This window comes from Colletotrichum navitas (assembly GCF_030913465.1).
Source record: "Colletotrichum navitas strain CBS 125086 chromosome Unknown LY79scaffold_40, whole genome shotgun sequence".
NCBI classification, from domain to species: Eukaryota; Fungi; Ascomycota; class Sordariomycetes; order Glomerellales; family Glomerellaceae; genus Colletotrichum; species Colletotrichum navitas.
The window spans coordinates 245,714-266,251 of NW_026850586.1; the positions used below are offsets into that span (position 1 = coordinate 245,714).

General features: G+C 53.3%; 8 protein-coding genes and 1 non-coding gene across 9 annotated transcripts; 3 read left to right on the forward strand and 6 right to left on the reverse strand.

Moving 5' to 3' along the window:
• Positions 1–1,867: 1,867 nt before the first annotated feature.
• LY79DRAFT_634449 (amino acid permease) lies at positions 1,868–4,324 on the reverse strand. The gene is made up of 8 exons (XM_060562235.1): positions 3,998–4,324; positions 3,712–3,925; positions 3,505–3,659; positions 3,059–3,408; positions 2,570–3,000; positions 2,422–2,502; positions 2,281–2,358; positions 1,868–2,222 (listed from the first exon to the last, which is right to left on the reverse strand). The coding sequence occupies exons 1-8, from the start codon at positions 4,151–4,153 to the stop codon at positions 2,050–2,052; spliced, it is 1,638 nt and encodes a 545-aa protein (XP_060412912.1). The 5' UTR covers positions 4,154–4,324; the 3' UTR covers positions 1,868–2,049.
• A 179-nt stretch (positions 4,325–4,503) lies between these two features.
• Positions 4,504–5,454, forward strand: LY79DRAFT_557604 (uncharacterized protein). Its single transcript, XM_060558106.1, has 2 exons — positions 4,504–4,783; positions 4,837–5,454. The coding sequence occupies exons 1-2, from the start codon at positions 4,543–4,545 to the stop codon at positions 5,022–5,024; spliced, it is 429 nt and encodes a 142-aa protein (XP_060412913.1). The 5' UTR covers positions 4,504–4,542; the 3' UTR covers positions 5,025–5,454.
• LY79DRAFT_689546 (fungal-specific transcription factor domain-containing protein) lies at positions 4,938–7,311 on the reverse strand (the record flags this gene model as incomplete). The annotated part of the gene is made up of 6 exons (XM_060564716.1): positions 4,938–5,467; positions 5,531–5,778; positions 5,836–6,113; positions 6,173–6,598; positions 6,671–6,994; positions 7,268–7,311. 6 exons carry the CDS (start codon positions 7,309–7,311, stop codon positions 5,075–5,077), a joined length of 1,713 nt encoding a protein of 570 aa, XP_060412914.1. The 3' UTR covers positions 4,938–5,074.
• A 410-nt stretch (positions 7,312–7,721) lies between these two features.
• Positions 7,722–9,605, forward strand: LY79DRAFT_591208 (aldo/keto reductase; the record flags this gene model as incomplete). The annotated part of the gene is made up of 5 exons (XM_060561246.1): positions 7,722–8,573; positions 8,625–8,795; positions 8,857–9,000; positions 9,060–9,146; positions 9,207–9,605. The coding sequence occupies 5 exons, from the start codon at positions 7,722–7,724 to the stop codon at positions 9,603–9,605; spliced, it is 1,653 nt and encodes a 550-aa protein (XP_060412915.1).
• A 309-nt stretch (positions 9,606–9,914) lies between these two features.
• On the reverse strand, positions 9,915–10,948 carry LY79DRAFT_591209 (uncharacterized protein; the record flags this gene model as incomplete). Its single annotated transcript, XM_060561247.1, has 2 exons — positions 9,915–10,286; positions 10,352–10,948. The coding sequence occupies 2 exons, from the start codon at positions 10,946–10,948 to the stop codon at positions 9,915–9,917; spliced, it is 969 nt and encodes a 322-aa protein (XP_060412916.1).
• Positions 10,949–11,553: 605 nt separating this feature from the next.
• LY79DRAFT_259141 (GTP cyclohydrolase I) lies at positions 11,554–12,918 on the forward strand. Its single transcript, XM_060551923.1, has 3 exons — positions 11,554–12,031; positions 12,100–12,404; positions 12,462–12,918. Exons 1-3 carry the CDS (start codon positions 11,698–11,700, stop codon positions 12,765–12,767), a joined length of 945 nt encoding a protein of 314 aa, XP_060412917.1. The 5' UTR covers positions 11,554–11,697; the 3' UTR covers positions 12,768–12,918.
• Positions 12,919–13,330: 412 nt separating this feature from the next.
• On the reverse strand, positions 13,331–13,421 carry LY79DRAFT_t166. The gene has a single exon. It is a non-coding gene; the product is annotated as a tRNA-Tyr (tRNA).
• Positions 13,422–13,428: 7 nt separating this feature from the next.
• Positions 13,429–16,110, reverse strand: LY79DRAFT_557610 (transmembrane amino acid transporter). The gene is made up of 4 exons (XM_060558107.1): positions 15,386–16,110; positions 15,263–15,334; positions 14,850–15,200; positions 13,429–14,773 (listed from the first exon to the last, which is right to left on the reverse strand). The coding sequence occupies exons 1-4, from the start codon at positions 15,781–15,783 to the stop codon at positions 13,855–13,857; spliced, it is 1,740 nt and encodes a 579-aa protein (XP_060412918.1). The 5' UTR covers positions 15,784–16,110; the 3' UTR covers positions 13,429–13,854.
• Positions 16,111–17,053: 943 nt separating this feature from the next.
• On the reverse strand, positions 17,054–18,962 carry LY79DRAFT_609500 (UV-endonuclease UvdE-domain-containing protein). The gene is made up of 2 exons (XM_060561925.1): positions 18,575–18,962; positions 17,054–18,507 (listed from the first exon to the last, which is right to left on the reverse strand). Exons 1-2 carry the CDS (start codon positions 18,923–18,925, stop codon positions 17,161–17,163), a joined length of 1,698 nt encoding a protein of 565 aa, XP_060412919.1. The 5' UTR covers positions 18,926–18,962; the 3' UTR covers positions 17,054–17,160.
• Between the last annotated feature and the right edge of the window lie 1,576 nt (positions 18,963–20,538).

Consider the following 20,538-nt stretch of genomic DNA (forward strand, 5'->3'; position numbering starts at 1 on the left):
CTGGCGGATCTGGCGATCCCCCACGGCGCTCACAGCCGACAAAGCCGCCCCTCGGTTAGTGAGCTTCGTTTCCTTCGCCAAGGATCTTTTCCCATGCTTCTGATAAACGATAATCATGGGCATCCTGGATTGTTTCTCGGAATGAACAAAGCACCCCGTATGAACGTGGGTCTCTAGGCGCAAAACCACCTTTGGGTGCGAGCTTGAGCGCCCTCGGCCGTCTGTCTTCCGCATGTACGAAGGGTCCTCAAGGGTTCCATCGAACGATTTGGCAGGTCTTCGAGAAAATACAGCGCGTACGTGAATTGAATTGTGTCCCGTCGAATGGTTAAGTACATGAATAGACAACCTTGGTGGCATTTTAATGGCTACTTTTCCGTGCAGCACCGACGAGAGTTTGGTGTGCAAGACATTGAAAGCTCGCCTTGCACGCCAATCGTCCTGTGCAGCTTGTCGAGTTGATGCGAAGGACACAAATTACCTCCAAGCCACCAAGTGAGTCTGAAGGTCTGTCCCTGCAAGCCAAAGGTTATATTCGATAGTTCTTGCTCCGATAGTTTAAGGAGGGGGGGGAGAAGCCAAGAAACGCAGTCACTGCCTGGTTGCTTGGTGGTGTGCAATCTGGTATGAACTGTTCTTCATACTCTCCCGCAGCCCAGTGGGTGTGAAGGCACGATTTGAATGTCGAATGTAGCCGAAACCGCCAGCATGTATCAGCATGTGAGCAAATGCCATCCAGCACTGGAGGTCCTCGAAATCTGAAGCTCTGATCAGCGAGGAGGGGGAAACACATCTTGAGCGAGTCTCAGAATACAGGTGAAACAAGGTACGTCCAGACCCGCAAGCACGTCGGAAACGTGAAAGGATAGGATTCTTCTGATGCGACCTTCGGCCGATTCTACCGGACATGAACGCCAGACGAAAGTAATTGAATCGGATGTGCAGCGCCGGACGCACGGCTTGTCAAAGTGTTCGTGTGAATCGTGCCAGCCAAGGGGGCTCACGCTTAGTCCACCCTTTCGCATCGGAAAAAAGCCAAAAATGGAAATGTGTCCCTCGTCTTCCACTCCTTGAGCATCATGTCTGTTTCTGCTATATCAAATTACAACTGGATTTCGTCTCAGGGTCTCATAGAAGAACATTGCGAGCTTCATCCATGTCAGAGAAGCCAAACCGGTGGACCAACATGGTCAAATTGATCCAAACGCCATGCTGTCTGTACCAATACTCTAGACGCTTATCGTTACACCAGTGGTAGTTTTCTGGTCTGTTATACCATCTTTAGAGGTTGGCCGTTGCCGAACGCAAGTGTATGTATGATTGGTTCGGAAAGTTGCCCGGTGTCTTGCCTTCAGCAGAACCACCTTTTAGATGCCGAGGGTGTGTTGATTACCGAACGGGAACCTGTCGGCGCCGCTAACAATGGACGCCGATTGGCCTATACCGAGAGCTGCATAGAGAGTTTTCTCGAAACCGAGTGTCCACTGCGCTTAGTCTCTCTATGTTGTTAAACTGTGTTAGATTATAGTTGTGTACCTATGCAGCGCTATGCTACCTCGAGAGAGACCGCCTTCTAAACGTATCTTAGGAACCAACCTCCTAAGACATGATTGAGCCGCAGCAACTAGCCGTGGGACCAGGGGACTCCAACTCCAGTACGACACCTTTAATCGTATACGCAAGATAAAGAGAATTCAATTTCAAAAATAATCTGAATTGAAGGGACCTAGCCGTGTGACCGGGCGGAGGTGAAACTCATGATGTGTCGCTGTCCTCATCAACCAGTACGTTTCAATCACCAATTCTGTATTAGGTGAATTAGTACCAAGAAGATTTCGATTCCCGGCGTCATTCCAGCAAACATTTTGACATGACAGAAAATATTATCCAGGTAACAACTTCAGGGACTAACACTTGATTCGCATCACGAACAACGACTGTTGCCGAATATATGAGACTTAGGTGGCGGGCCTATGCCCCCTTGGATGGAATATGCCCTTTGTCAACCTTTTCTGACTCCAGGAATGCGTCTATGCTCCAATTAAAAGATTATACAGTGTGGATGATCTTGTGAAGCAACTGCTTCAAGCCCTTCTTCGGAGGCCCGTACACTTCCTTCTGTGCTTTCTCTTGCCTGATGGATGTGAATTCTGTTTCAAAGTCCATTTCATTCACGGCGACGATGCGTGATTTCAGGCGTAGCTTGAAGAAAACATAGAGAGCTGAGTATTGAACTCCATATCAGCTCATAGTCTTTGGGCTGTGGACTAATATACGCACCGGCAAAGATGAAAATATTGAGATAGCAGGTAAGAAACCCGGATGCAGTGAAATTTCCTGCGGTAAATACGTCGAACCCTTATTCATAGTGTTAGTTCCCATAACGACAGAACGCCTCGAAGTCGATGGCAGTGGACTCACCTGAGAAAAACACAATAAGGCACACCATGACTAGGGTGATCCACGATACATAGGGTTGCCCCGGGCTGCGGTAGGGGAGATCTGCAAATACTACAGTTAGGCTAACTGCGATTTTCTCACAAAAAGTTCAGCGCAATGAAAAGCTTACCATTTCGAGAATACCCCTGTGATTTAAGTCCAGCATAGAACCGAAGATATGTCACCTCAATGACGATCCAACCAATGAGGCCAGCAACAGTCGTGATATTGAGGAACCAGCCAAAAACCACGGAAGTGTTGTTGGCCACATTGAGGTAGACAAGCGGCATCAAGAGACAAGTCAGCCCCACGGCGTAATGAGGCGTTCCAAACCTGTTGCAGCGCTGGAAGATCTTGGAAGCGTGACCATCGCAGCTCAGACCATAGAGAGTCCGAGAAGCAATGAAAACGCAAGCCGATCCACTGCTGATGGCAGAAGTGCATACAACTGCGTTGATAATTGAAGGTAGAACCGAAACCCCGGAACGTGTGAAGGCAATGACAAATGGCGACTGCTGTGCTGTGCCCGTTGAGATGCTCAGGGAGGGGTCGTTTGATGGCCTGGATGCAACCACCTCAGTTATGACCTTGCGAAGCACGAGAATGAAGCAAGACTTACACAATCATTCCAACGATGAGAATGCTGAGAACGTAAAAGAAGAACACCCGGAAGAACGTTTTCCTGGTTGCCGCAGGAATAATCTTCCTAGGCTCTTGCGTCTCGGATCCGGAGATGGCAACAACTTGTATATTGCCGTAGCTGAACGCGGCCGAGAGCAGGACCTTCCAGAAAGCCAAAAAATTGCCAGCTGAGCCTGGAACGAGGTAGCTGTTAAAAGCGCCGGGGTCCTGCCAGTAGCGGAATCCTATGCGCTCGCCGTTTGGTCCTCCGCCCAGGTCGATGACAAGGCCGCCAATGATAAGGCCAATGATCGTCATAATTTTGAGGGACGCAAACACGACCTCGCTCTGCTCGGGTTGTAAGCTTTCCAGTCATGCCATCAATGCCGCAACTGTGCCACCAACGGCTGGGGAGGGGAATCGGGATAAGTAGATAGCTCGTACCTCACCGTAGAGTCGAACGCCACAGAAGTTAATCGTAATGATAAACACCAAGAACACAGTGATCCAAACGCCTGGGTTGACGGACGTGTTCCAAAACTGGATCAGCGTTGCAGCTGCGCTGATTTCAGCAGGAACGGAAATGGACATTGTGTACCCTGGCTCAATGTTAACAGTTTCCTCATAGCGGATTCGCACCTGGTAACTGACAAAAGTTCCATCCAGTGGCAGCGCCGAGCGCTGGCTCAACGAACTTGGTTGCATGACGTATAAATCCGCCTGTCGATGGCATGAAAGAGGTGATCTCGCCCGTGGTGTAAGATACACCAGCAGTGACGAGTCCCATCACGATGTAAGCCAACAAAGCACCACCAGGGCCGGCAGTGACAATAGTCGAGCCCGAGCTCAGGAACAGGCCAGTTCCCTTAAGTAGGTGTCAGAACGATTCTCGGTTTGTGTACACAAAGCCTCCTCCTTGTGGGGAACGAGAACTTACAATCATTCCTGCGATTGCAATCATGTTGATGTGCCGAGATTCCAAGTCGCGTTTAATACCCCCATTCTCGCCGTGACCAGGAGTGTCTTGGGCGGATCCTGAATCCATCTCCGGGGACGCTCCAAGTATGGTCTCGTCTTTCTCCTTCCCCTCCATTTTGATGGCTCAACGTGGATGCAAGTGCCTAAGATACTGTACGGAGCTGGATGTGCACGTTGTTCGCTCAAGATGTCGAATGCATTGCCTGGTGACGCCCCATAGCTAACAAATGTGGGTGACAGATGTTAATGAGGGCTCTTAGTGATAGCCACTGGAGTTGTTTTGATAACGCGTCCGGAGCTGCCATTCAGGGTCTTCAGATATGAGTGCAAATCTGCGCAACTCCGCAGCCAATCGGCGTGCATCGAAGGTGCCATGATCGGCAGTTAGAACGCCGGTACCGGGGTCAAGCTCCGGCTTTGAACCCCGACCGATAAGCTTGGCTACGCCCACCCATGCGGGGATAAAACAGTTTGTTAACCGACACAAAGTGTCATTGCACGTCAATGGTGCCTTCTCTGTCTCGAGAACGACTGCCCACCGATATATCAAGTCCTTCGATACAATCAGTCATGACATCCGATTCAACTCTGGATGACGCTTTCCAGCTGTACGGCCTTCGGGTTGAAGTTGTTTGCCCGCCTGGACAAAGGATCATGTGCGGGGCCAAAGAAGGTGACTATTTTACCCTTCAGGGCGAGATGCTCTACCTACCGCCAGGCCAAGGTATCAGTATTTACAGTTTGTGTAATTCAACATTTTGAGCTTCATTTGTGATAATACACTGATGATCTGGGTAGCATCTGTGTTGCCACTTCTGCCCGCAAAGCAACGGGTCACTTCCAGAAATGACTGGATGTCGACCGATGCGTTGATCGCTTGTCCGGATCCTTGTTGCCCTTCTCAACTGAAGATAATCCGAGAGGGGATTAGGACTTTTCGCCATTCAGAGACAACAGCAGTACCTCTGAGCTCTGCCAATACATAGATAGTAGTGCAGAATGGCCCCAAAATCTTGTATATAACTCCTGATGATACTCAAGCGAAGAACACTCCGTCTTGGGCATTGAAGCCGGCTTCAGCCATGATACCAGCCCATGTCTCATCCTCTGCAAAACCCAAAGTCTGCCCTCCTTCCATATAGCTGTAAATGTGGCCTGGAGCTGCTGCGGCATCGCCCGTCAAGAACTCATGCCTGTTTGCTCCAGGCCGGCTCTGAGGTTCGGAAGGATTGCTTTCTTTGTTCACCGCCTCCTTGTCGATGTGCTTGGATATTCTAGCCAGCATGTTGTTGAGAAACCTGGACTGCAGCGCGCAGCTTGAGCCTGACGGCGCAGCCTGCTGGGAGAACACTAGCGCTGCGCCTGAGATTGCGCTGTGAACGTCGACTTCAATTTGGCGAGATATTGGGTCTGAAGTAGACAGCAAGAGCTGTTTATCGCTTGTTAGCAAAGAAGTTGCACCATTCGACCGAGACCAAGGCATATATCTCACCTTGGTCAGAAATGCAGCACCATAGGCAGTCATCACGTGGATAGAGTCCTGAGCAAAATACAACCACGATGAATGACGGCATATCAAATGAAGCATCTCCAAGGCACTAGAATAGCTAACCCAGAAGGATTCCATATGATAAGACACATCATGCTCCGATTGTGCTAACATATCTTGTAGGGGCAACGAGAACAGTTGGAGCCGCAGGTGAGTGCCATAAAACTGAATCAGGAAGGGATGGCAAGTGTCTGTTTTGTGAGAGGAGATCAGCTGGCTAGTTATAGACCAAAGTCGGTGCTGTGTACCTTTATCTGCTAATTGAAGCCACCTCGACTCCCATTCTTCGACCCTGCCTTTGATGATAGCAAGTAGGGATTCGAGGCTATGCAGTTGTCTTGCACGTAATCTACTCGACCTTGGGCCCAACAGCTTGAAGACCTCAGAGCTCAAAAGACGCAATGTAACCAATGCACCAAGCAGTCGATCACCAGGCGTGGCCATGGCGTCTCTGCACCACGCCCCGATAGACTCGATGAGCTCGCTTCGCTCGATCATCCAGGGTTTTCCTGTTTGTAAACTCATACTGAAACATGTCAGAAACTGCAAGCTTTTTTTTTTCGAGATCATTCTGGTTCATCTTACCTTCGATCGTAAACGAATAGAACGAACCACGTTCTTTCAATATTTCTTGTTTGACGGTTTTGAAGATCCGTCCCGGAGCCTGAACGTTGAGGGGAATAAGACGTTAGTCGATCCCAACCCAGCTCCATGCCCATCCTTATCACGTAACCCAGGAACATCCAGGCGCGTGTGTCCTCGGACTCTTTCCAATATGTCATAATCATAACCGCTTGGGCAGTTTCGACTGACTTGATACCCGTACGAAAGCTGTCGCTCAGGATATCTTCCGCGTGGTCACGAAGCTTCTGGTGGAGGGCTGGGTTGAAAGCTTTGGCGGCTGCAGCTAGAATTGCTGTAAGCAAGAATGAAGACTGTTGCCGGACTCGGTCAAAGGTATGTAGCTGCGGGTCCAGTTGACTTATGTAAGGGTTGAGGCTCGTCATGAAGCTATCGTGAGAGTCAGTCAAGAGAAGATCGAAGAGGGGGCCAGATGGCGGTGAGGAGTCAGAGGATGTTTACTTCTCAAACAAAGACATAGCGATCGAGAGGTTAACGAAACCGAGCCGAATAGGATCATCATGAGAAGTACGAGATTCATTGGATGGAACCTCTGGACGACTCGAGTCTGACGCATTCAATATCCTTCCGAGAGAAAAGCTTCCAAGAGTTGCTTCACGATTGAACAACCCGGCCGGCTGTAGGCTTCCGCTACTCCAGTCAGGACTACGTTGTATTGCTGGTGCTTGAGTCTCTCTGCTTTGTCTTTCTTCATTTTGCCTTGGCTGGACCACCGGAGGCAAACTAATCGGGGTTGATGAAGATGCTTTGCTGCGCCGTGGGAAACTTTAATGCTTGTCAGTCTCCACGTTCTTCGGGTCGCAAGGGAATTCTTTCGATCTCCCACGCACTGCGTTCCAGGTCTTCTCCCTCTGCGATGATCTTGAAATATGCAATTCAGCGATTTGCGAGCGCAGCGCTCACAGACCGTTTCACTTCCAGAAGTAACACACTTCAGCTTGACACTCCTACACTGAAGGCAAGCCTTGGCACTGGGACGCCATAGTCAATCTATTAGCTTGCGCCATATCTCTTGTGTTAAAGCCTACAAGAACTTACGCAGGTTTACGATTCGGAGATGGTTTACTACTGTGTCGCTCCATAGTGCTGTCGGGAAATCGGATAGCTAGTGAGAAGCCCGGCCTTCAAAGTGACATGTCCAGAAAAACGACAGGGCTTCAGGGGTCGTATCCTTTGCGGAATTGCCTATCTCGTTCCACCTTTTCGTTTTTCATCTGTTATCATTATTGGTGGGGGAACAGGGTCAAAGACAACTGGGGTAGACTTGGTAAATCAAAGCTTTGAACGCCGGTTCAACCGATGAATGCCGATGCCCGCCAAGGGTCAGCGACAGGGTGTCATCACTCATGAACTGATCTTGCATTCTAGCAGTAGATGATTAATAGGCCAACGAAACATGCAGTACAGCAAGTCGTTAACTCAGTTATTGTATTTCACGATATTTCCGCTGGCTATTCGGCCTGGTTTCAGATCGCATATCATTTTCGCCAAAATGTCAGCACGCTCAGAAGCTCAGAGCGCCAAGACGGCACACGTCAACATGATGACGGACACCATCATCACGAATCTCCCCGCCGAAAACTTGCGGGTGATAATGCGATCGCTCTTAGCCGCTCACCCGGATATCACCTCCACCTTCGAGGCAGAGACGAGAAATTACATTCAAGATGTGGCCGTTCCAGCGGCCAACGCGCAGCGGCCTGCGAACACCGACATTACATGGCTGCAAAAGACGCAAGCGACGATCCGATGCATGCTGGGCTGTGGGCTGTGTTCTCAGAGCATTCAGTTGATGAATGAAGTGGTCACTCAAGGAGTCAAACTTTTGCTTGATCCGGAAATAACTAAAGAGGATATGCTCAACGCATTGGCTGCAATCGATGGTGACATTGTGCAAATCATGACGGCGTTCGAGAAGACGTTACTGGCGTCTTCGAGGACGTATCTCTTGGATGATGAGCGCACTCTTGTTACTAGTCTACACGAAAACCTTGTGGACTGCAGGACCATCACCGATGAGAAATCTCTGGAATACCCGTATGGACGAGCGCTCTTCTCAACGTCGATGCTACTGGGACTTCCTCTCCCAACGTTCGATGTTACAGCAGGTCTCGGACCTCTGTGTCCCGATGGTCCTGGAGCAGGTCCTGTTGAAGCCAGGGAGACTTTCGAGATGAATGGACGTAGGCTTCCAAGAGTATTCACAGGGCTTTGGCAAATGTCCAGTCCTTCTTGGGGCTCCGCGCCGTCATCCAAGATCATCGCTCAGTTTTCCAAATATCTTGAAGTAGGCATGTCGGCATTCGACATGGCAGATCATTACGGAGACGCAGAAGTCATTTTTGTACGTCTTGTCGCCTGCTAAATACTCACCTCCGCTGACTAGACTACATAGGGCCGATTTCGATCGTCATACCCTTTCAAGAATGCGACATTTGCGGCGACCAAATATTGTGTCTTCAATCCGATGAAAGTGACACGAGCCGCTGTGGAAGCTAATATCACAGAACGATGCCGGAGGCTGCAAAGTGACAAGATTGATTTGCTGCAGTTTCACTGGCAGTTCGTGAGTAGCCCCCGCCAAGAGCTTCTTGTCAGTAAATAGTTCAGAAGCTCACATTGCAAAGTATAATGATCCTCAGTATCTCGAAGCGTTGCGCTTCTTGGAAGAAGACCCAAGGGTCACCAACCTGGGGCTCTGCAACTTTGATACCGAGCACCTTGAAGCGGCTATTGCTCATGGTATCAAAGTTCGCACAAACCAGGTGCAGGTATGACAGAGCGTCTTAGACATGAACGGTGACCGGGTTGCTCATTAACCACGTTCTAGTTTTCCCTGATCGATTCTCGGCCAATGGTAAAGATGGGCAAGACATGCGAGAAGCATGATATCAAACTCCTGACCTATGGAACACTGGTACGCCGAAGCGAGACCCCCCCCTGGTTGATGTTGGCCTGCTGATCGGAATTTTTACAGTGCGGTGGATTTCTTGCCGAAAAGTGGCTCGGAAAGGGGCAACCTGATCTTTACGACGCAGCAATCACGCCAAGTCAGCGTAAATACTATGCCATGATACGGAGCTGGGGAGGCTGGGAACTGTTCCAGGATCTGTTGCGGGTGCTGAAGGATGTGGCGGCAAAACACGGCGTCAGCGTCTCCAATGTGGCGACGCGTTGGGTCTTGGACTTCCCGTACGTCGGAGCGGTCATCGTCGGGGCTCGCATGGGCATCAGCGAGCATACAGACGAGAACTTGGCTAGTCTAGGATGGACGCTGCAAGAAGAAGACCGACAGGCGATTGAGGAGGTGTTGAAAAAGAGCAGGAGACTGGACATGTTTGAAGCGATGGGCGATTGTGGAGGAGAATATCGATGAAGCCCGGCATTGGAGTGGACAAGTGCCCTAAAGGGTTCAAGGGTTTCGATACGCAGACCCCTTTGAAGCATTGCTTTGCAATTCTCATAGCCTCGGGCTAGGTTTGTCACCTGCATCATGTTAAAATCAATTAGGCTTCCGAGCCTATGTCGGGAGCTTGTAGACGGACAGTTCGATTTGACGGCCAACGCAGTCCGCTGTAAACCTAACTCCTAGGTTAGGATGGGTATCATAAATGCCTCCAAGCCACCTCGCAATTTCCGCTGGCCTCCATCTGGTAATAAGCCAATGATTCATGCCACACTGGTATCACCGAAAAACCCGCCGCCCACCGGTCCGGACGGGAAATCTCTCCACTCCGCTCTGCTGCTGTTCGTGCCACAGGCCCTGAATGCCCACCCAGCCTCCGTCTCCCGACATCTTGTACCGTCGCCACGCCTCACGTAGATGGTCCGGCCGCAAAGGGCCTCTCCTGTCCTCCTTGGCAGCTTGGGTCTGGCTGGCCTCGTCCTTCGGCGGAGGCGTGGGTGCCTCGGACTGCTTTTCGCCTGTAGCCTTGATCCACTCGCCCTGCACGTCTCGAGCTCTTTCGATAAGCTCTCCAATGAAGAGCTTGGATACCGACTTGACGGCGAGAGCAACGTTTGGAGGCACTGACTGCGAGACGGTCGCATTGACAACCTGTGGGCTCGTCAGCATAATGCGCGATGCGACTGCGGGACATCGGCCTGCGGGACGGGACTTACCCTCTTGACAACGGACTCTGTCAATTTGGCTGCACGCCAGAGTTCATAGCGATCGTATTGTTCGGGGTCGAAGGACTCAACGAGCATAGCACGGAGTCTTATCTCCTCTTGCTTCTGCTCCTGCGTCCGGACCGTAGAATCCACCAGCGCCATGCGCATGTCGTTGTCGTCATCATCGTCGTTGGCACCGTCCTCCTGACCCTCAGCTCCGGCGCCCGTGCCGCTGACCGTTGTAGGCGCCCGCCCGCCGACAAGCGAGGGCGTCTGCTCTCTCGTCTCCACATTTGTCTGGTTCTTGGGCTTCCTTCCGCGCTTCTTCTTAGGAGGTGCACTGGCTTGGCTGCCACTGACGACGCTCGCATTATCTGCCGAGGGTGAACGTGGAAAAGGCGAACCGGCTTCCGGAGGGAAGGAGGTCTGGCGAAGTGGGTGCGCGGAGGCTGATGTGACGGAAAGCGTCGAGGCTTTCCGACGCTTAGCAGATCCCGGGGGGGCGCCATCTGAAGCGCGTTTCTTGTTCGACAAGGGAAGCTGCGCGGATGAAGGATATGGCGGTGAGAGCGCCGTCGGAGAGTACGAGTACGGAGGAGAAGCCATGGTGGTGGACTGGCAATGGTAATAGCTGGCAGCCAACCAGGTCGCAGAGCAACAAAAGTCGCTGAGCGGGCGACCGAGTTCGTCGGATTCGTCGGGTGAATGAGAAAGACGATCGGGAGTTTGTTTCGGAATTCGAAAAGGGGAGCTCGTCGAAGCAGGCGCTAGTCCAGCGGTGGACGTGGAGGTGGTCAATGGAAATGGATATTCACGTTGGCCAGTAGCGCAAGAAGCAACGGGGAAAGTGGTGAAGTCGCGCCGCGATCGACGGGCTGCCGGAGAAAGTGTGAATGACTAAGCTGCCTTGAGTACGGAGTACCACTGACAGGATCACCTGACCAATGCTTCTCAAATGGAGGCAAGAACGGATACGGAGTACTGAGGTACGTATCTAAGCACAGGTACACAATGAGAGAGCGTTTGAGAGGGCGCCGTAAGCCTTGGACCCTTGAGTCGAAACACCCCAGGAAAGTGGGTACCTTAGCTGTCCTACGCACCTACACACCTAGGGAGGTACCTACCTACCTAGGTACGGTACGGAGTACTGGGGAGACAGTGCGATAAGATAAGGCCGGCCGTAACCGAATTTTTTGCTCCGATGTCCCTCCCGAAATATTGAGTTCGGCGGGTCATCTTTGGGGGAATTTGGGACTCGGGCTCGTTCTCGCGGAGTGATCCCCCTCCCTCCCTTCCTCCCTCATACACAACCGATCTTGGTCACCGGCATCACAGAAACCGACGACGACGACAAAATGACTCGATCCGAGGTTGCAGAACGAAAGGGCCACAAACACCGCAGACACCATCACAATGGTTACAGCAATTCAAGTGACCTAAGCGATGCCGACACTGGAAGCCAGTCCAGTAAGCGGGATTCCAAGAAGCGCAGAGGCGGCGACGATGATGCCAAAGTCAACGGCCATGTCTCCAAGAAGATGCGCCGTGCGAGTCTGAGCCAGCCGGCGCGCGACCCTCGCGACACAACCACCGCCAAACCGTCTAAGAAGAAGTCCAAGACCAAGAATGAAGGGACAGTGACCAGATCGCCGAGCCCTGTGATTGACTTTGATGGCCTGAGCCGCCCAAGTTAGTTGGACTCGACGCCATTCCCAACCTCGCGCAGCCAATTGACTAACTTGCGCACCTTCTTAAAGGTCTCGGAACCCGCGAGCGACTCGAAGAATCCCCCGAGCAAGCCGCCATTCGTCTCGAAAAACTCCAAGGCGCTGTCCGCACGATTCTTGAATGCGTCGGCGAAGACCCCGACCGCCCGGGCGTTCTTGACACCCCGAGACGCTATGCCAAGGCCATGCTCTTCCTGACCCGCGGCTACCAGCAGAATGTGAAGGACATTGTCAACAACGCCATCTTCCAGGAGGGCCACAACGAGATGGTTGTTGTCAAGGACATTGAGATTTACAGCATGTGCGAGCACCACCTCGTGCCCTTCACCGGCAAGGTGCGTTGATTGCACCGTTATCACTGTGCCCAAGCGACGACTAACAGATATGTACAGATGCACATTGCCTATATCCCGAAGAATCAGGTCATTGGCCTCTCCAAGCTGCCGCGTATCGCTGAGATGTTTAGCAGACGATTCCAGATCCAGGAGCGGCTGACCAAGGAGGTGGCCTACGCCATCATGGAGATCCTCAAGCCGCAGGGTGTGGCTGTCGTCATGGAGTCCAGCCATCTATGCATGGTCATGCGCGGTGTGCAAAAGACGACGGCGAGCACAATCACCAGCTGCGTGCTGGGTGCTTTCGAAAAGAAGGAGAAGACTCGCAACGAATTCCTCAGCTTGGTGGGATTGAAGAAGTAGGCGAGGCGTGGCTGTGGCGGTATTATGTTCCATTTAATCTTCTATACACGGCGTTTGGTTTGCACGGGCACACACTGGAAAGACCATGTTTTCAACACTGGGTCAACAAGTATTTGGCGATTTTGGGAGGGTAGATTTCACGAAAAGGGAGCTCAACGCTCGTTAAGGGTCGGGAGGATGCATCATCACAGCGCAGAAATACATACACCGACTATTTGTTGCAGGCTGGGTTCGTCGCCAGCCGCCACCGTCGAGCTTGGACTTAGCGGCATATCGCCGTCTCATTGTGTTCTGGCTCCTGCTAGCGGTGAGGCCTTCTCCCTGCGTCGTGGCTGCTGCGGACGAGGACGAGGGGGAGGAGGAGCAGTGAGACAAAGCCACTGACACTTGACTCACGATCAAGCCATGTTGGAAGCTTATGCGGGATGATGGAAAACTCAAGCAGGAGCCGCACAACCTTAGCTTGCATAAGGTACTCGGACTCACAAAGGGATACCGGTAATCGACTGAATCGGCAGACACTCATCACTCGTTCAACAAGACGGGGAGAAAAAAAAAGAAACTCTCCCCTTCCAGAATCGAACTAGAGACCTTTCGATGACAAGGGATAAACCATTACAGTCGAACGTGATGAACCAACTACACCAAGGGGAGATATCGGAGCTAAGCTCCGCTTGATGCGATGATCGGTGGGGTCGGATCCCAGTTCAAGTCGGAAACCGTTGCCAGCCGAGCGTTTTCAGATACGCTACACTCTTTTTGCTGTAAGCTGTAAGCCACGGCGTTGCGCCCGACATCCCGACAGTTGTACCAAGGGAGGCTCTACTTGCCAACCCGTGGAAGCTCAGATGAGAATGACGATAGAAAGCCGGGCGTAATATTCTGCGCAACATGCAGAAGATTTGCCCGAGCTTAAGGGACATTCGGGCATCGCTATCACATTAAGAAGAGGGACCGAAAAGTACAACAGGCTCGCAACTGATGATACTAAATTAAGACGAATGAGCAAGACCACAGTAAGAGATAAGATAATGAAAAATTGCCACCAAGTCGACCATACTTGCTTGCATGTCTCATGCGAAATAACTTAGACCGGACTACTACACCCGAAGCTCGTAGCCTGAGACTTGCCGTTGAACGCCTCAATCAGCCCCTCGATGGACGAATACATGCCCAGCCCCGTCGTCACCAGACCGCCTAGCATGTAGACCGCGTTCCACGTGTTGAACACGGGCCTCTTCATGAACCCCCTCCAGTACCGCCGGAACCCGCCGTCGACGTACACGTACCGCCCCGTCGCGGGGTCGAACGTCTCCTCCTCGGGCACCATCGCGTCCCTCCTGATCCAAAACCCGAGCCCCAGGAGCGCCGGCAGCGTATAGGTAAAGCTCAGGATGAACAGCGCGCCGATAAAGCCCGATATGAGCGAGAACTGCGGCACGGCGGCGCCCACGACGAAGGCGAGCGCCCAGTAGACCGGGATCACGACCGCCCACAGCACCTTGCCCGCTGTCTCCGTCAGCGGCGGGGCCCCGAAGACTTCCTGCAGCAGCTCGACGTAGAGCACCTTCATCCCGATGTTGCCGTACAGCCCGGCCGCGATCAACCCTGTCACCAGCCCCAGGATGTTGGTCGCTGTCTGCCACCAGTACGGCGACAGGCCCTGCGTGACGGGGTTGAAGGCGTACTGGCCCTGGTACGAGTAAACGTACAGGCCGAAGATGAGGTAACACAGGTAGATGAAGACCTCGCCGCACAGCAGAGCCTTCCAGAAGTCCATCGGGTGCCGCATCTCCGCCATGAAGGCCGCGAAGATGAGACACCCGCCGTACGAGTACACGGCCTGGTTGAGCCCGTTCATCGACCCCAGGAACCCGGAGCCGCCCGAGGCTCTGCCGGGAGGTGGAGTGCCGGCGTAGGTCACCACGGGCCCGGGGCCGAAGGCGTCTCCGAAGGAGGCCTGTGTCGCGGCGAAGTTTGGCGGGGAGTGCGCCACGACGCCCATGCTGTTTCCCCGTCCAATTAGCACAGTAGCCCCCCCCAAGCCCGCATCCTCCTGGGCTCTGGGGTGGGACGACTCACCAAATGAAGATGACCAACAAATTGAACCAGACGGCCACGTTGGCAGCCCACGAGAACCGCTGCAACGTCCTCACCTGCCCCAGCACGAACCCCGCCGCCACAAAGATGACCAGACACGCGACGAAGCAGATGCCCGCGCCGCCGTCGGGGCCCTTGGAGATCTGCGAGATGGATTGCCCGTTGGCGAGGATCAGCACGCCGACGAACAGCAGGAGCTGCAGGGCCTGGGCGAAGTTGACGGCGTGCCGCGCGCCGGCCCCGAAGACGCGGAAGTACAAGTCGCCGTAGCCCTTCAGCGGGTATCGGTCCGAATCGAGCCCTAGGAAGGACCTGTAGAGGAGCCAGCCGGAGCTGGTTGCAAGTCAGAGAGCCGTAAAGCGATCGCGCTTGAGAGGCTGGGGTGGCCAACGTACTAGTATGACATGACGCCGAAGACGGTGAACAGCGCGATGCCGGGCCCGTAGCCCATCTGCGCAAAGGCCCATCTGACAGCCCGTTAGCTCCATGACAAACCCGGGAAGAGATGCTGGACTCACGGTGTCGAAAACGGACCCAGGATATCCGTCGTAATGAGGTAGAATATCGCCCCCCACCCCGCAGTCCTCATCGCCCGGCTGGCCCTCTTCCACTCCTCGGGCGTGACTGCGCCGCCGTCGCCCTCCGCCGCGGGTTGCATAGCCTTGTCGCTATCACGGTCGGTCTTCTCACCATCGCCCGCGCCCGCGCCCGCGTCCCCGCCCCCGCTCTGGAACACCTCGTGCTCATCGCCCTTCCTGAACCGGTCCTTGATCACCCTCTTCAACGTCAAAGGGCCCTGGGCCTGCAAGAACCGCTCGTTTTCCAGGCTCTCCTCGGCGCGTGTGACACTGGCCCAGTAGAGATACTCCTCGAACGTGACGTTCGGGTCGTGGAGGTTCACTGCCGCCTCTTTCATGTCGATGCGCTGTCCGTTTTCGTATGAAGATGGGATATCCGGCCGGGATTCTAAAGCCACTGCTCCTGTTTTTTTCCTGTTTATTGCGTCTGTCCTTGGCTCCCGTGGATGCCGGCGCGGCAGAGTCAGTGCGAGTGCGTGTTTGCGAGTGTGTCTCAGATTCGGGACGATTTCAGGCACAGCGTGTCATTCAGACAACAGACCTAGAAAGCATTAATCTCGTTCGAGGGAGGGAGGGGGGAGGCCAGAGTAACATGGCGAGTTTCTGCTAATCGGAACTCTTGTGAGTTGATAGTGAATTGGCTGATAACAGCCCGTCTAGTCGTGATACTGCCTAGGGTTACGGTTGCACCAACCAGCCCTTCGAGATGCACGTTTCGACCCCGCGATATGCTTTCTCTCTCCCATTCGATGTCTGTATAAAATGGCATGGTGACACTCCCGCCTCCCTCTTCCCTCCATCGTTCCCGCCCCGCAGCGGACCAAGCTTTCCAGGTGCCGCGCCCGCTTCGACGTATATAAGAGAGCTTGCTCTAACCCGAGCGCTTACCGACCATAACCTAAATCTGATTTGGCAACTGAATCCATTTCGCTCCGGACGGGGAAAACTTCGTCCCTGTCACCATTCGTTTTGATCGCCTGGATAACCCTCTCTCTCAATTTTCTTGGGCCAGGTGGGTAAAAGTCGGCTGCGAGAAGCAATTCAAGTCGCCTAAACCACACTACGCATCTGAGGTCGGCAGTTGGAAACAGGTTTTAAATCTTGGCGTCACCACATTGATTGTGCTATCGGATTCTCAATCAAACCCAATCCCCCCCCTCAGCTCAATGCCCGTTGGCGAATGATACACACTCTCCGTGTAGCCATATGCTTCCCAGCCGAAACTTATCCCTTGTCCGGCTAAATTGATTCGCGCGATTTGAAATCTCGAAAACCAATACTTCGTTGGATGGTGTAGGGGCGAGGTGGATGCGGTTCGCCGGGCCCAACCCATGTTGGCTTCGGGGTCGGCCCGGAGTCGGTTGCGGTGTTCTGTCAGGATTGAGGGGCAATTGATCCACTCCGTGCTGTCGAAATTCCTTCCGTCGGCACGACTGCCCTTACTCTCCCACGCCATACAGGCGACGAGTTCCCCTCATTTAGCTGTCTGTGTGAGTAAGTAAGTGGAGGCGATCCCTCCGATCACAAATGTTTCAGAGCTTCAAGCCCACGAATAGACATCAGTCACAAGGGCTTTCTTTGACATGCATTTTGATATGTTTAGTAATCACAGGTGAAGCATGCCCAATATCGCGACATGCTATGCCAGTAGCGTACATACTTTTATCGTACAAGCAAGCATAATCCTATGCGGGACAACTGCGCAGAGTCAAGAATCATTCCTCCTCCTCCTTGACCTCGGGCTTTATGGCGTCTACCAACTTTGTCGACTTACTCCTCTTCACCTCTCGCTTCTTAGGCTTGAGCCATTCCTCCATACCTTCGGGCCAGTAAACCCTGTTTTGAGGCCCTCCCATCCCAAAATCATCAGGAGATACGATGTTATCTTCGACAGCTGTGGGCCCGGGCTCTGGTACCTCGTCAGAGTCTTCATCGTCTTCAGCATCCTTAGCCTTCCTCTTCGTCTTCTTGGGCTGTTTCTTGCTTTCCTTCCTGGCTTTGCCGGTCTTGCTGACGCGAAGCTCATCTAATCGCTCGTATGGGATAATGTCATTGATTGCATTGTATCCTGGAAGCTTGAATGTGCGCATGAGCTCGAAAACAGCCTGCTCCTTGTCCTTGGCCTCAATCATGAGATCCATATCAGGAGGGCAAGGGGGTAACGTCCGTACACGCGGCGAGTGCTTTCGTCGATCACGGGGCGTGATGGCACCAGGGCAAGACTCGCTGTAGTGCATCTTTTGCGTGATGCCCTTGCGTGTCCAGGTCGCGTGAATGCGCTCGAAAAGTTGCTCAATGTCTTGAGTGCCTTCTCGTAGTTGGCTCGAATCGAATATAATGTTGTGGTGGTGAAAGTCGAGGACCATAGGAATGTTCAGTTCCTCGCATATCGGCAGAAGGTCATGGACGGACCAGGAAACGTCATCATTCTCCAGTACAAGGCGCTGCTTGATAGATGGCGACAGGCCGGCATAGTTGCTGCGAAACCTGTCCAGGGTGGACCGCTTGTCACCGTAAGTGCCACCCATGTGCAAGATCATGACTGCATCCAGGTTCTGCTGTTCGGGAAGGCGGAGCAGCGAAAGCAGCTCGTCGTGATATTCGAGATCACGGACTGCAGCGTTAATGACCTCTTTGCGAGGCGAACCCAGCTGTGTGAACTGGCCCGGATGTGTAGTCAGTCGATGCCCCAGCTCAGCAGCCACTTTGCCCGCTTCGGCAAGGGTGTCGGCAGCGAAAGGGGCAAGACGGTAACCGTACTCCTCATGACTGGCGAAAGGAAACATTTCGGAGCTGAGGCGCATGAATCTGATGCCGTACTTTTCGTTCCAGCGAAGCATCTTGGGGATATCCCTCGCATTGGCCAACCCGAGCTCTTGTACGTATTTTTGACCACGCTGGATGTCGGCAGGCTTTGTCTCATCGGGGCGGTTCTTGGTTGAGTGTTCTGGCTGGCTTGGGTCTGCTAATGGATGGCGGTGTTGCAAAATGGATGCAATGCGGCAAGTCCTCGAGCAGAATACGGGGGGGTTGGCAGCGCGCAGGTATGTGTTGAGGCAGGCCTGGGAAAGGGGGTTAGCCGGAGCACGCAACCGAGCATAGGTGTGGCATATCTGAAGCAGAACTCACATAACCCAGTCTTCCCTTCCACGGCAAAGGCAAGTAATCACTGTTGACTGGCGGTTCTCTCGCAGCGCCTCTTTCGGGGGCGTCTTCAGCGCGGATCTTGTCATCCTCGACATCACCGACGGCGGCCTCGCCTTCTGGGCCAATGATTGGTGCGGCGTCCACGTCAGGGGTACCGGAACGCTCTTCTTCAGCTTTCCGAGCGCACTCCTCGGGGTCAGTTGCCATGGCATCCAAATGAGATATACAGGCACCGTTCTCTGACGGGGTGAGGTCGTTGTGAGAAGAAGTAAAGACACTTGCTTCAATGGCGAGGCGTGAGGTTCTGGTGGCGTTCTGCAGGCGGGTTTCCATCTCGCCGAGTTCCCTCACGGCGCCTTTCACACCATCGTGGGAAACCGACATCTTGTTGCGGCGGAGCTGACGGCGCTTGGCGGGTGGCTGCTTTGCTATCTCAGCACGGGTGGGGCGCATGCCGGCGCCGGGTTCGGTGACAGGCTTGACGTCGCTCAGATTCCGAGCGGATCGGCGTGGGGCAGGCTTATCGGAAACGGGTTTGGCGGCGGATTTGTTGGTGGATGGTCCATTGGGGGCAGCAGACGGCTTAGTTTTGGAGGAAGCCATGGCGGTGTAGAACTTAAGTAGGGGCGACAGCGGGTGGGCGGGCAAGGATGGGCGGGTGTGGTACGGACGGGCGAAAGATGAGCTCAGGGGCAGGACGAGTGTTGGCAAAAGATTGTCGTCACGGAGCAATTGCTGAGGTGGATGGAGGAGTTTGGTTGCGGCGGAAGAAAAGCTCCTCATGCAGACAACAACCAACCGGGTGCGAGGGCGGTGGGCAGCGGATCAGGTGAGGGGAGGAATGGTGCAGGCACATAAGGGCGGGCAGCAGCAGCAGCAGCTCCCAGGATGAGATTGATTGATTGATTAGGTATGCGAGACTACCTACCTAATCAGAGGGTGGATATTTAGTCAGGTGGGAACGGCGAGGCAAGAGCAGACGAGGAAAGAGGGTATCAGAGACAGATGGATGCAAGTTACGTACATGGACCATGGGTAGACTGAAGGGTACGCCAACATATCAGGCGACTACCTAAGCAAGGTAGGTACCGTACCTCTTGGTGTAGACGTGCGTGTGGAGAGGGGAAAGTCGACGATGGGTTTGTATTCTGCAGACGAAGAACCCGGCAGCGAGAAGCCGGTGTTGTTTGTGATGGGAGGCAATGATAGGAGAAAAGTGAGTTGGACGGAGAGATGCGAGGCAGAGGACAGAAGGTTGGTTGCGATTTCGTAGCGTGGAGTAGAAGAGTGGATGACCTAGGTAGAGTACCCATCTACCGAAGGTAGGTAGACACAGGTATAATGATAGGACAGAACCAAAGCTAGTTAGAAAGTCCCCTTACCTAGGGGGTTGGGTAAGACGAGGGGGACATGAGCTCTTTGTGTTCGAGGGTAGGAGGTACGTGGGACGAACGACGTATTACCTGACGTACGTACCTAGGAGAAGAAAGGATCGATGAGGTCAGCCAGTAGGACCTAGACCCGAAGGAGTGAGATGGAATACCTACCTACATCAGGGGAGAGAGGTACCTTTGGATCCCGCACTTTGACACGGAGGGGGCTAGGGCCGGGGCTTGGGTAGTAGCTAGAAGCGAAGAAGGAATTTGAACGAGGAGAAGGAAGCAAGCAGCATTTGTGATCATCACACACAGAAGGTCAAATTTCGATGTGGGCACTTCCACGGCCTTTGCACGTATCGTAGCGAGATGTACATACAATACGTCCAGAGAGCAGAGGATCTTCCACTAAAAACCTACACACCCGGGTTCCTGCCTAGGTATCCATCTAGTGTAGCCATGAGATTCATTTGGTACACTCGAATGGTCATGCTGTGAAGGTATATACTGGCGGGGAAAAGCAAAAGCGCTATAGCCAAGTCAGCATAGGTATTGACGTTGCCCCTTCAG